This window comes from Lotus japonicus, chromosome 4 (assembly GCF_012489685.1).
Source record: "Lotus japonicus ecotype B-129 chromosome 4, LjGifu_v1.2".
NCBI classification, from domain to species: Eukaryota; Viridiplantae; Streptophyta; class Magnoliopsida; order Fabales; family Fabaceae; genus Lotus; species Lotus japonicus.
Window position 1 is genome coordinate 55,470,580 of NC_080044.1, and position 12,453 is coordinate 55,483,032.

The 12,453-nt window shown below is 37.7% G+C and overlaps 2 protein-coding genes and 1 pseudogene across 2 annotated transcripts; 2 read left to right on the plus strand and 1 right to left on the minus strand.

Moving 5' to 3' along the window:
• Positions 1-325: 325 nt before the first annotated feature.
• On the plus strand, positions 326-6,782 carry LOC130710679 (protease Do-like 9). The gene is made up of 9 exons (XM_057560023.1): positions 326-1,112; positions 2,960-3,159; positions 3,255-3,435; positions 3,559-3,750; positions 4,037-4,269; positions 5,800-5,901; positions 5,990-6,040; positions 6,136-6,240; positions 6,326-6,782. Exons 1-9 carry the CDS (start codon positions 518-520, stop codon positions 6,422-6,424), a joined length of 1,758 nt encoding a protein of 585 aa, XP_057416006.1. The 5' UTR covers positions 326-517; the 3' UTR covers positions 6,425-6,782.
• Positions 6,671-9,072, minus strand: LOC130710680 (WAT1-related protein At5g40240-like; annotated as a pseudogene).
• Positions 9,073-10,234: 1,162 nt separating this feature from the next.
• Positions 10,235-11,876, plus strand: LOC130710432 (RING-H2 finger protein ATL48-like). Its single transcript, XM_057559709.1, has 2 exons — positions 10,235-10,420; positions 11,490-11,876. The coding sequence occupies exons 1-2, from the start codon at positions 10,345-10,347 to the stop codon at positions 11,660-11,662; spliced, it is 249 nt and encodes an 82-aa protein (XP_057415692.1). The 5' UTR covers positions 10,235-10,344; the 3' UTR covers positions 11,663-11,876.
• The last annotated feature ends 577 nt before the right edge of the window (positions 11,877-12,453 follow it).

Genomic DNA, 12,453 nt, shown 5'->3' on the forward strand with positions numbered 1-12,453 from the left:
TGTATTGAATTGGATAAACGAGCATGATCGAATGAATTTGCAGGCAATCAAACCATGTTCGGTTCAGGTATAAAATTCGCAAATAAATTCATCCGGACCACAACCCGAACAATAAATTTAATAGCGATCAATCAACTCATGTAATCCAACCTGATCGATCTTCTTCAATTTAGTTAACTTCGGATTCAAAAGTAAAAATACATGAAATTCAATCAAAATAAACCCGAACAATTTTAATCGGTTCAAATTCTTTAAAAACAAATCCGTCAAATCCAAACCCTTTTTGCCTATAAAGGCTCCTCTCACCCCAAGGAAATCCTACTAGTCCTAGTCCTAGAGAGAACAATCAGTTTGTTTTCTTTAGGCTCCTTCCTCATTCTTTCTTCTCTTCTCTATTCAACATTTCCCACCTCTTCTCCTCTCATACCGTGTCTCACTGGTTAAAACCAATTTTAATTCACACCATTTTTTCCCATACATAGATTAGGGTTTCTTTTCCTCCGCGTACTCAATTCTAATGCCCAGAGAGATGGGAGGAGGAAGCAACAACAAACGTAAGAGAGGCCGCAAACCCAAAAACCCCGCCCCCGAAACCCTAGACATCCCCGCCACCACCACCACCGCCGCCGCCAACAACAACAACAGCATGGACGACGTCTTCTCAAACGGCTCCGTCGACCTCATCGACGACACCTCCTCCCCACACCTCCGCCGCCGCCGTGGCCGACCCCGGAAGACCCCTGCTATACCCGATAAGCCCCCCGGGCGCCGCCTCCCCCGTCACGTCGATGGTAGTGCCGTCCCGGCTGAGGTTGGGGTTGCAACCATCATGGAACCGGACCCGGTGTTTGAGGGGGTGGCTGCGAGAGTGTTGCCGGCGATGGACCCGGTGGTGAAGGTGTTCTGTGTGCATACCGAGCCGAATTTCTCGCTGCCGTGGCAGAGGAAGAGGCAGTACAGCTCCAGTAGCAGTGGGTTTGTGATTGCTGGGAGGAGGGTTCTCACCAATGCGCATTCTGTAGAGCATTACACTCAGGTTAAGCTAAAAAAGCGTGGCTCTGATACCAAGTACTTGGCTACTGTTCTTGCCATTGGAACAGAGTGTGACATTGGTAACCTCTTTCTCTATGAAGTTCCTTTTTATGTTTTTCCTATGCATATCGAATTGGAAATGGTTTTAGCATTGGAATCAATATTTAATTGCGGTTTTTTTTATTCATGGCATTGGAATATTGAATGTGCATAGTTGTTTTTGGAAGGCAACAGTCAATGGAGTTTCATGTTACATTTTTTTTTAGTTAATCTTACTGTTGTACGCAAACTTTTCAAATTTGATGTGCCTAGTTTCGTCTGTGAAGACGGAATCATTTTGTGTAATTTATTAACTTGAATTCAATGTTATAGAAATGAGGAATAGAGGAGTGAAGTTGTGAAAATAGAGACTAAGTGGGATACATCAGTGTTGTCAAATCGCGACCGCGGACCATCACAGTGAGCCAAAAATCTGCTATTTAGCGGCGAATAGCGCGCTATAGTGGGCAATAGCGGCGTCACGATTAGCCGAAAATCCGCAACACGCGCCGCTATAGCTGCTATTTGATAACACTGGATACATCTGAATATATTTGTGACTGTATAAACTCAATATGTAGGTAAGAATAAGATTACCATATGTTTACTCAGTTAAATTCTATCCGCATCGCAACTCTTTAAGAATTGATAAATTGGATTTACCAAGTGAATGAATGATAGTTAAAGAAACTTTATTCATATTGAGAGGTATCATATGAAATTAGTTATAGAATCACAAAACTATAATTGTGAGGATATGAAGAATAAGCTGTGTGGTGCCTTGTCATTATGTGCTTTGGCTTTTATCTATCTATAACAGGGTTATTAATTGCGAGATATAGTGGTGGCACAGTGAGATAGTGGTGTTGCAGTGTGTTGTGAGTGTTTTTGTGTCATGTTTTTAGCGCTGTGATTCGTGGCCATAATCACATCCATTCTCAGAGATTAATGCTGTTATTGCATGATGGAGGTCAAAGCCCCATTTTGTCCCTTTTCTGACTTTTCTTGCCCTAATATTTTGTTACTGTTGTCACTTTCCACATCAGAAAATTGGATACCCCCCTCTATTCATTTCCAGCCTTCATACATGTATGAAGCAAGCCTTTGTTGTCTTTTCCACTCTCATGGGCTCATGCCACTGATTGCCAGTAGTAGGCATTTTCTGGCACCCCACTGGTTGCCTGTGTCCCTTGCTACTCGATTTCAGTTCTCAACTATGCACTTTCTTTCCAGTCTGTTACTCAGCCTGTGTCACAGCTTGCAGATCCTTTTTTCATCCCATGTTCTGCTACTCAAGCCCCCACTATTCTTCCTTTTTCGACTATGACTAATTTATGTGGAACATGTCTTTAATTTTTTTTATAGAATTAATACATGTATAGCATATTTAGGTGGAAAATATAATATTCAATATTGTGGCCATCCTGCTATTTGCTATGGCTATAACATTTAGGGCCGATATTCTATGCTGTCCAGGATTGGTAAATATGATTTATAATATATGATATATAAATGATAGTAGATTTAGGCCGAGAATATTTTTGGGGGGTGGGGTTTGTCATAGAATTACTAATTGACTGTATAAAGTATTTGATAGAAGCAGGTATCGTTTTAGAAGAAAATAAGGATTAATCCAAATTACAAAGGTAGGGCACCCTTACAATTCAGAACATTTAGGATCTGCACCTCCTAAGGCCCAAAGGCCCCGATTCTCTCAAAATAACTAACCCCCTTAACCCCTCATTCTATATATAGGCAACATGCCTTGTTCATTATTCCAAATAACTAACTATTATTCTATTAAATACCTATCAGTATCACAAAGTACAATTTTTGCTGAACTTTCTAATATGAGTTCTATGTCATGCATTTTATTTCACTTTTGCAGCCCTGCTTACAGTTGATGATGATGAGTTCTGGCAAGGGATGTCTCCTGTAGAGTTTGGGGATTTGCCCACACTTCAAGATGCAGTCACTGTTGTGGGCTACCCAATTGGCGGAGACACCATCTCTGTTACCAGCGGTGTTGTTTCACGCATTGAGATTCTATCGTATGTCCATGGTTCCACTGAGCTTCTAGGTTTACAGGTTAGGCTGGAATCATTGATCCCTTCAACCTTTATCATTTTGTTATGGTCTGTGCATCCTATCATGGTTTCCCTTCATCAAGGTCGTTTTTGCAGATAGATGCTGCTATAAATTCTGGCAATTCTGGTGGGCCTGCATTTAATGATAAAGGAAACTGTGTGGGGATTGCATTTCAGTCACTTAAGCATGAAGATGTGGAGAATATAGGTTATGTCATTCCGACGCCAGTTATCATGCATTTCATCCGTGATTATGAGAAGAATGGGAGTTATACTGGTAATGTGGTTGCTGTGAACTAAGATGTATATTTCACTTCCAAAGCTGTTATCTGAGCATTGTAAAATTTAATATTATTGAAGTTTTATCTGCTTAGACTTCTCCTTTTTAATATGCTGTTAGGTTTCCCTATTCTTGGGGTTGAGTGGCAGAAAATGGAAAATCCTGATCTACGAAAGTCAATGGGCATGAGATCTGATCAGAAAGGTGTGCGTATTAGAAGAATTGATCCTACTGCTCCTGAATCTAAGGTTTTGAAACCATCAGATGTTATTCTTAGCTTTGATGGGGTTAATATTGCCAATGATGGAACAGGTGAGCGGTTTTCCTTCGGTTTCTTTATACATGCATTCTTTGTAGCTTATTTTTGTTTAGGTGCAGTTTGACAGCAACTATCAAGATAGATTTGTTTTATTGGTCCTATATCTAAAATCAGCTAGGTGTCTAGATTAATGTGCTTGGTGCACTGTTTTCTGTATGTGTTTTAGTGGCAAAAGTGAGACCTAGGGTAATTAACCACGTCTCCTGTCGACAGCATTAAACATAGCATGAGCTTCATAGTCTGTTGTATAACGCTTTTTACTCCTGGTGTTCTTTTCAGTTCCCTTTCGTCATGGAGAGCGCATTGGTTTCAGTTATCTCATATCCCAGAAATATACTGGTGATAATGCAGTGATCAAAGTATTGCGGAATTCTGATGTTTTAACATTTGACGTTAAACTCAATAGCCATAGAAGGCTTATTCCAGCACACAGCAAGGGCAAGCCTCCCTCGTATTATATTATTGCAGGATTTGTTTTTTCAGCTGTTTCAGTTCCTTATCTTCGTTCGGAGGTTTGTGTTTAACCTACCATTCCCCTACGCTTTGATAACATTTAGTGTCTGGGTGATACCATTGATTTTGTTACTACTCTTTTTTAATATAAATTGTTTTTCTATGTGTCTTCCTCGAAGTTGTATTCAAATACATGATAAACTGATACTTGTATTCTTGGCAAACATAATCTGTGTGAAATGGAAATTTTTCATTATTGCTGCAGGAATCCTAATACATGAATACATGATCATTATTCTAAGGAGGTTATTGAGATGTTTAGACTTTAGAAGTTTCACATTATTTCTGATATTTACATTTTTTATACTGTAGTGATATAGTGAATTTTGCTAGTGATTGGTGAATTTATCTTGGGTTTTCATGGAAAATCGAAATGGTTCAGTTTTTATTGCAATATAGATTATGTTCTGCTATCTGCTGTATTTAAGTGTGTAATGGGCTCTAGGCAAGTGATGTGGTCCTGTATGAAAGTTGGAGCCTGTGGTTAAGTTGATTATATGGGAAAATGATGAGTTCAGTAGATAACTTCATGTATTAATCTAATATAAGTCTACTCTGTCTAGTGGTTAAGGTTTCACTTTTAGGTGCAACTCATGCAAGGTACTCAAAATCAGGGTTATGCCTTTAATCGGGAAGAGGATGTTAATTGTAAATCGCATAATCATAAGGTTTAGCAAAATTCCTATCTGCAGCTTAAATAATAATACTAAAAGCACATTAAGTAACTAGAAACACTTAAATAAAGTTGTACTCATAACTTGTAAGTCATAAAGTATAACTCATAAAACTGCCATCTTCGGTACCAGCCACAGTCCCAGAAGCACCACTTGACTGACTGCCATCATGAGGAGAAGCCATATTAAAACAGGGATCAAAGCTAAAATAGGGAAGAGGCCGGAGAGTAGCTTCACGATCAGAGCTTCATTGCCGGTGGAGGAGCCTCGTCGATGATGTCGGAGCGCCGTTGGTGTAGTGGGGTGGTGGGGGGGGGGGGTTGGGCTCAATTGCAAAAAAAAGGGTTTTTGCAGACCGGGTTGCATTTAGGAAACGGGACAAACCTGCATCACATGGGCAGAGCTTAATCACATAATCGCAATTGATGTGTGATTATGTGGTTTTAATCAGGATTATGATCTCTTTCAAAAAAATCAGGATTATGGTCTGATATAGCCAAAGAAGGATTGTATGACTGATTATAATTTGCCCAGATGCACTGTAATTCCGTAGTCATAGGATTGTGCAATTAATTGGGGTTATGACTACCATGATAAGGTGTCACTACCTGAGCTGTGTATATGATATGATATAGCTCCAAAGTTGGTTTCAAATTTGTAATCACCCAATTTACCCCCTTCTTGGCCCTCTTGGGTCATGGTTGCCATGGCTAATATAATTTCACCATGTAGCTTGTAACTTTATGATTTGCTGTACTTTTGGCATTAATTTGTAAATTTATTAATACAACGTCCATTTGCTATGCTTTCTTGTGGAGCCATTCTTTTCCAACTCATTTTGTCATGTATGAACAGTATGGAAAAGATTATGAGTTTGAAGCTCCAGTCAAGCTTTTGGATAAACTGCTGCATTCAATGCCACAATCACCAGATGAACAACTTGTTGTGATCTCTCAGGTAAAGTCTCTCTATTAATTTTTCCTTCTTCTGTTTGTCTCAGGTGTCTTATCAAGTCTGATATCTCTTTTTTTTTGACACATTCAAGGTGCTGGTGGCTGATATCAACATTGGATATGAAGATATTGTTAACACTCAGGTTGATAATGGTTTTCATATTATTGCTTTCCTTGCTGATAACTTTATTGGCTTAACCACTTAATTTACTGCCTTCTATTCTGTGTATTTGTGAAGGTCCTCGCTTTCAATGGTAAACCTGTGAAAAATCTCAAAAGCTTGGCCGCTATGGTAGAGAGCTGTCGTGATGAATATCTAAAATTTAATCTAGAATATGATCAGGTGCCTTCTTTATCCCTCACTCTGTTTTGTGTGCTTATGCGAACGTGAAATTAGGCCCTTTATTAACTAATCGTCTTCTATGCAGATAGTGGTCCTTCGCACAAAGACTGCAAAAGCAGCTACTTTAGACATTCTTGCAACACACTGCATTCCATCCGCAATGTCTGATGATCTTAAGTCATGACCTGGATCTTAATGTAGATAGATTCTACAGGTAGATCGCTGTTTCATGCAGTGTCCGGTCAAAGAAGTTGCAGCTGGGTAGGCTTGACTTGAGTTTTTTTGTTAGATTATGTCCTGACATGGTATTGGGAGTTATGTAATGTTTCTTTTTTGTGCTTTAACTTATTGGGAACTGGTTATTCCACATTTTGAAAGGAATGACAGATAGCTAAGCAGGATTCACACTTATTTATCTTCCGTTATTGAATTTTGGGGGCAAATGAGCAATGTAAAGAGTTTCCATTACTTTCACCAATGTGGTGGTATCTTATATACTTGCCCAGAGCAAGGAATACAAAACACAACTCTTAAGAATTTCATATCTGGTGTCTGTTCACTTTAATATATTGACTAGATTACTAATATACTCCTGTCAATGGTTGCTTTTCATGGCGATTCTAGTAGAGGGCTTGTCTGTGACGGGGATGAGAGTCTATCAGCTTCGAGGCTTTTCACATTTGTCTCTTTGGATTGTGCCCACAGCACTGTAAAATCCGATGGCGATCACTACTGCGCCAATGACACTGGGAGTGTTAAAAGAAAGAGAGAAATGTTAGTTACACTAAAATTTCAAACACCACACAGAATGCCAATGACACTGGGAGTGTTAAAAGAAAGAGAGAAATGTTAGTTACACTAAAATTTCAAACACAACACAGAATCAGTGAGAGCTGTCGGTGGAATCAAAGGAGTGTGGTGATGCCATTGTGTAGTTTGTGTTGCATCTTTTCTATGCAACTACATTTCTAACACTTAATGCATTCTATTGTTGACAACTTGACATTTGACAAGAAATTCCCATCATGAGTGAACATAGCAAAGGATATTTTCAAAGTGAGAATTACCTGCCAACATGCAGTGTATCACCAAGGAAGAAAGAACTCATAAACGCAGCAACGGCAATCCCCACAGGCTTGAACATGGCAACAAATACAGGTCCTTTCCTATTTATACACCACGTCAGTACAGAAAATGTCACCACACTTCCGAAAATTGCCTGCAATATCGTTTTTCATAAATGAATTAGCTTTTGCAATAAACCCTCGATGAGTCAAAACTTCAAGTTGTTTCTTTCTTAGTTTTTATTTTGGTTGCTATTTTTGTGCTTACTGAATAGAATATGGAGATGAGCTCAATGCCAGGTGTAATAATCCAGGCATTTGTATCTCTGACTGCAATCAGAGAAAGTATTGCACATTGGACCGTTCCAAACAAGCAGTAAAAAGCTACTATAGTCAACTGAGCAGGATATCCTTTAAGAATTGCTGCCTGCAAACATGTTCAACCAAATTATACAGACACATTGTCAATTTCTCATTCATTATCAGTAGAGTTGAAGATCTACTAAGTCATGTAGTCTATCTAATCAATCAAAGGCATCTCACTTACCTGAGCAATATTCCAGAGCGCAAGAGATAAAGATGCAGCAGCAAAGAAGAGCCCCCCAATGACCCAGTTACTGGTTTCTGCCAACAGAAATGGGAACGTTTCCAACGGAGTGAGTTGAATTTTGAAGCTGCCAATGGGAGCGCCCTTGTAAAGGGTAACAAGTAATGCTCCTGAGATTGATAGCACTGTGCCCACAATTTTGATTTGGCTTACTGAGCTTCTAATGTCCAACTTCTCCATCCTAGAAGGGTTTTTAAGGAAGTAAAGTAATCCAATAATCCAATAAGTTATGCACTATTCTAAGTTTACCTTGTCCTAATAACCTAAATACAAACATAAATTTGATAAAACCCAAGCTATAAGTGTAAACTCTATCTTACAACATGTTTGGAGAACAATTTATCTATACAAATAAAAACCCAATTACCTAAAGATGATGGCTAGCACAAAAGTGATTGCTGGAGTCAAGTTGCTCATAGCAGATCCAAGAGTGGGAGAGCTGTAGTTTACGCCAGTGAACACACAATTCTGCATCACAGTTATGCTGCACAAAATGAACAAGGTTCTTCATTTCTGTTCAGTGCAGTTGACTTTTTTTCCTACCACATAAAGGATTAAGAACAATATATATAAATAATGCAATTGCATACACAGTTACATACCCAACAAGTGAAAGGAGGAAGAATTTGCTGAGAAGCGAGAAAGAAAGGGGTGGTCTTGTTGTTCTGCAAACAAGAGGAATGGAAAATTGATGATGATAGTGAGGACTGACTGAGGAGGAAGAGTGAGAAGAAGGTAATGAGACCTGTTGATGAGGAAAGAGGAAGGGAGGAGGATCAAAGTGGCAAGAGCATTGGAGTAGACAACAAAGACAAAGTGGCTCATTCCTCTAGACATGGCTGCTTTGCTCAATGTGGTTAATCCCACATCGAGGAACTCCACAATCACCATGGCTGCAAATGGAGCTGATTCCATCAAATAGCTTCTTACTCCCATTTGATCTTTCTACACAGATACTTTGGACACTGAATTGGGTATTAAGAGATTTCAATACTGAAAATTGAAATAAAACTAAGCAATTAAAGTCTTGAGTGTTGTTGACTCAGTAGGTAATACTGGTAGCTACCCCCCCATCCACAAAGCAAGGATTCAGATATTTTCCTTTCCTGTACGACTGACTATAGCATTGCCATTGCATTGGCACCTACTTTTCGCATGAGGAAGTGATGATAGAACAAAATAGACACGAGTTGAAAAAACCATTAATTAATTTATCACATGAAAATCAACCCAAGTAAAGAAATTATTAACTAAGATTATAAAATGTAGTAAATGATAGGTATGAATTTTTCCTCTTAAGGAAAATAAAACTTCAGGGCCTTATGATTGGTCGTGGTGAAAATGGAGTCTAGGGACTTCTCTTTCTCCCAATCTCATTTCCACACATTTTTTTTATATCCCTCTTTATATTTTTTGACACATTATAAATCATATCACTAATTTCTCTCTTTTTCCTTCTTATTTATTTAAGGTGGAGGTGAAAATGAGATACCAACCCACCATTATTTGTGAAAATGTTAAGATCATTTTCACTTTGTTTTTTTTTCTTCAATCAATGATGGGCAACGTGCAGAGTAGCAACACCATAAATTCAATAAGGTTGGTGTGAAGGAACCGTTTTCTTTGCCCTTCATCCAATCATAAACTCAAAAGGAAAATGATGTATATTTATCCATCATATAGTTGTGCAAATATTCAACTGACATATTTAGAGTTATTCAACTGACATATTTAGAGTGATAAAGAAAATAGTAATTTATGTGATATGGAGTGTATGATAGAAGCCGTGACGAATCCAGAGATTTTGAGTTACAAGGGCAATATACATACACACATATATATAAATAAGTAGTGAGTGCAAATAATACATATAGTATTAAGAAAATAATTTTTTGTAAGGAAAATAATACAAACGATACACAATATTAAGAAAATATGAAAAAGTTGTGGGGGCATTTGCCCTCATAACTCATAACGTAAATCCGTCCTTGGATAAAAGAGAGGGATACACAGAAAAAAAAAAAAATGAGGTGTTGTTGAATGTCAACCCTACTTGTATGTTTGAGTATAATATATTATTATTGAAATTTTGATTACTCCGGGTAGTCTTAACTCTCAACGAGTAGAAAACCTAATAAGAGACGATTAAGTTTCAAATTTCAATTGTTTAAATAATTTAAATTAAAATATAATAAAAAATTTAAATTTCACTTAAATCATTTTTTAATTTGATTATAAAAATATTGAACTACGTACTAAAATAAAAACTTTACCTTGCTGTTCCATTCATGACTCAACCGTTTGAGAGGCTGCATCTTCATATATATATATATATATATTGATTTAGCGTATACAATCTGATTCGGTTGGTTCCCTTGTTCTTAGTTCTTACTGGTTGTTCTCGAATTAGGGCTGAATCAACCTGGTATCAAGATGGGTAGTTCGGAACCCAGTTTGGAAGATTTACTGCAAGACAAGAAGCGAGTCAGGAACCCTTTCGTCCCCGTTGGTATCAAAATCATCTCTCTCTTTTTTGTCATGGATTTCACGCTTTCAATTTGAGCTGTTGAAATCTTTTTCTGCTTATATTCACATACCCTTTTTCATATGTCAATTTAATTTCGGATTCTATCTGATGTTTTTTGCCCCAATTTTCCTTCAATGGGATTGAGAAAGAGTTTACAAGCTTTGTAGTTAGGGAAATGCTAGGTTTATTTGATGGATTTGGGGAGTTAAGGAAATGCTATAACATGAACTGGGAAGGGCCTATATTCTAGGGTTGTTGGGGCGGGAAGAAAAGAGGGTAAAGATGAAATGGGAGTTAAAATGCTGGCTCAGGGTTTCGAACCCTGTGGAGGTACTAATTTACTAACATTACTAACAATTAACATTTGCCTATAAAAAAAATTTATGTGTGAGTCATTGATAGAGAAGCTAAGATTTACTTGTTTTAGTAGGTATCTTAATGTGCATGATTTTTCATTTTTTTCTTGATCGTGAATCTGCATACAAGTGATAAGTAATAACTAGTAATAAGGATTAATTGCCTGACCGTTTGTGAATGATGATATATAGTTGTAAGAAGTTTACTGAGGTTGTGGACTTCTATCCATATTCCATAAGGCTTGTTACTAGATTACTGTTGCTGACCATTGAATACTTATGGATTTGGGATATGAATTCCATAACTTGGATATGTCAGTTTTCATAGGATGTAGTGGTGGAAATCATCTTGATATTGAATACTATCTTGCATCCTGCATGCAAATTTGGAAGTAAAATTGGCTCTATTTGCAATTGCACAGGATGAAAAATGGAATTTGATGTTTTTAAACTTAAATTGTCACATGCATTGAAGTAGGATACAGCAACGGTGGAACATCAATTTTCATGGTCATTGGAGATGATTAATCTTAGTGTTTTTCTTTTGGTGATTGGATTTTGTTTTTCCTTGTGATTGTCTTTTAGTGGGAGCTTTATTGCACCTTGACTGCCCTATTTTTTGGTCTTGTCTTGTGCTTTTCATTAAAAATTTGTTTTCTGGTTTGCTCTGATTGACTTTGCTGTGTTAACCCCAGGTGCACTTATTACTGCTGGTGTGCTTACGGCTGGCTTAATCAGTTTTAGGCAAGGAAATTCTCGCTTAGGCCAGAAGTTAATGAGGGCTCGTGTGGTTGTCCAGGGAGCTACAGTGGCTCTCATGGTTGGCACTGCCTATTATTATGAACAAAATCCTTGGGGATCGAGATAAACTTTGAATACCCTAAAAAGGACCTTGTAATTGCTTTGTTTCATGCTACTTTTAGTTCTGTTTATGTGAAGTGGAATTTGGTCATTTGAGGACCAAATTCCTTGCCAACTACTTGCTTTACTTTTTACCACAAGTGCATAACATTTGAATTTTTATGAATGTACACCGATATAATAGTGCTCTCAATGAAATAAGCGACTCTCAGTTGACTTGACTGTTGGTATTCAGAGGAAGCAGGATAGAATAGGAGGTTTGCACAGGGATTATGATCCTCTCACGTGCAATCGTGCAATCTAGCTGTGTCAACGAATTAGGATTCTCTAATGTCACATGACAATGTCAAAATGTCAAGAAAGATGAGCTCAAAGTATCAACATGAGGAAACATAAGAGGAACTGCATATTAGAGGATCCTAATCTGGTTACACATGGAGAGAATTGTCTTCATTATGTAAGCCAGGTTTCCAAACCAGTTATGTTATCATTACACTTCAATATTTTTGCACTCTTTCAAACACCTATCATTTTACAACTAGATAACTGGTTCTCTTGTCTTATGAAGAGAAGCCACTAACTCTTGGTTTACCCTATTTAACTTCTAAATGATGCTAAATGGCTTTCTGTATCTGTAGTTTCAATTACTCATTGAGATATTTTTTAAAAAGATAGAGTATTAGTTCGTGATTCGGTCATGACTGAGTTATGATATACGTGCCTCTCAACTCCTTTTCCACCTTATCTATTTTTTTTTTCTCTATCAATTAAATCACATATCACATATTTACTTTCTCT